The sequence below is a fragment of the Lepidothrix coronata genome, unplaced genomic scaffold (assembly GCF_001604755.1).
Source record: "Lepidothrix coronata isolate B3197 unplaced genomic scaffold, Lepidothrix_coronata-1.0 Scaffold3405, whole genome shotgun sequence".
In the NCBI taxonomy this organism is placed as follows: domain Eukaryota; kingdom Metazoa; phylum Chordata; class Aves; order Passeriformes; family Pipridae; genus Lepidothrix; species Lepidothrix coronata.
Window position 1 is genome coordinate 1 of NW_016693585.1, and position 1574 is coordinate 1574.

Sequence of the window (1574 nt, forward strand, 5' to 3'; positions counted from 1 at the left end):
GGATGATGATGGGGACAGGGATGATGATGGGGACAGGGATGATGATGAGGACATAGATGATGATGGGGACAGGGATGATGATGGGGACAGGGATAGTGACAGAGCCATACATCAGGACAACAGCCAGGAGAGCATTCCAGAGGCATGAGGACAGGGATGGGGAGCGGGCTGGGGACCCGCCCTGCCCTCACCTCGTCCTGCAGGTTGATCTCGGTGGCTCCCTTGTTGAGCTGCTCCTGCAGGCTGGACACCACCGCGTTGTTCCCGGGCACGCGGTAGATCCCCATGTACTCCAGCCCCCGGTCCTCCACCACCTTGCAGCAGGCCTCCACGATCAGGGGCACGTTCTGCGGGGACAGGGAGGGGGTCACGGGGTGCCAGGGGGGCGCAGGGACCCCGAGGGTTGGCGGTGCCAGCCTGGCTGTACCTTGTTGTCCGGGGCAGGCTGGCACTCCTCCAGCCTCACGCCGAAGGCGCGCGGGGCAGACTTCTTGTTCTTCTTCATGATGTTGATGCCCCACGGGGCTTTCTGGGAGCTGCTCTCATCTGGGGAGGAAAACCCACCGGGTCACTCGCTGATGAGCCGGGATGAGCGGGAAGAGCATCCCTGCTGCCCCACAGGGATGGCAGTGCCAGGGGGAGACCCCCCTTCCTCCTCATGAAGCCTCCTGACATCACACACCTTTTGTGACGGCCGCATCCTGCCGGGGGGACCGGGGCGCGCTGGTTCCCGTCTGCTTCAGGAACTCTGCTCGGATCCCCAGCCCACGAGGGCCCTTGGGTGAGGAGGAGTCGGGCTTGGTGCCCGCGGGGCTGCGGGGAGAGCGGGGGGGCTCAGGTGGGGCAGGGCCGGGGGGCACCAGCCCGGCGCAAAAACCTCCCGGTAAAACGCCGGCATCGCTCCCGGGCTTCCTGGCATCCTACGGAGACCCCTGGGGAGCACCGAGCTGCTTCAACCCTGCTTAAATTTGCCAGGTGCCACCTCGGCCGAGCGGGACCCTGCGGCGCCCGGAGCCAAGCCGGGCGCGGGCGGCACTTCCATCACTGCCCCAATCCTGGGAGCCGCTGGATTTGCTCCGTCACTGCCAAACTGAGGTGACCAAAGCCCCGGGGGTCTCGGAGCCCACCGCCCCGGTCCGTACCTCACTTTCCGGTAGTCGTTTAACTTCTTGTTGATAAGTGCTTGGCTGGCAAAACCGGGGTCCTGGGGAGGCAGAGAGAAGAGGGGAAGGGAGAGCTTGAGCTGCGCGTCCGCCGGAGACCCCGGGCAAGTCCACGCTCTGCCAGGCACCACGTGGGGCCAGGCAGGAGCAGGCAAGGGCAGCACTCGGGTCCCTGCTGCCCCAGAACGGCCAGGCAGGAGCAGGAAGGGCAGCACCAGATCCCCGCTGCCGTGGAACAGCCGGTGCCCACCAGTGCTCGCCACCCCACTGCAGCGTCCGTCGCTCTGTGCCACGTGTCCAAACAAGACACGGAGGCCTGGGGACACGCCTGTCCCCCCACGGCACACAAACACCTTCACCGACCCGCGCCAGGCACACCCGCTGCTCCCACGCAGCATCCACAGCCCCGGA

General features: G+C 66.3%; 1 protein-coding gene across 1 annotated transcript; it reads right to left on the reverse strand.

Moving 5' to 3' along the window:
* Window positions 1-180: 180 nt before the first annotated feature.
* On the reverse strand, window positions 181-1561 carry LOC108491964 (rho GTPase-activating protein 23-like; the record flags this gene model as incomplete). The annotated part of the gene is made up of 4 exons (XM_017803748.1): window positions 1143-1561; window positions 683-813; window positions 428-546; window positions 181-347 (listed from the first exon to the last, which is right to left on the reverse strand). Coding segments are annotated over exons 1-4 (836 nt in total), but the record flags the coding sequence as incomplete, so codon positions are not given.
* Between the last annotated feature and the right edge of the window lie 13 nt (window positions 1562-1574).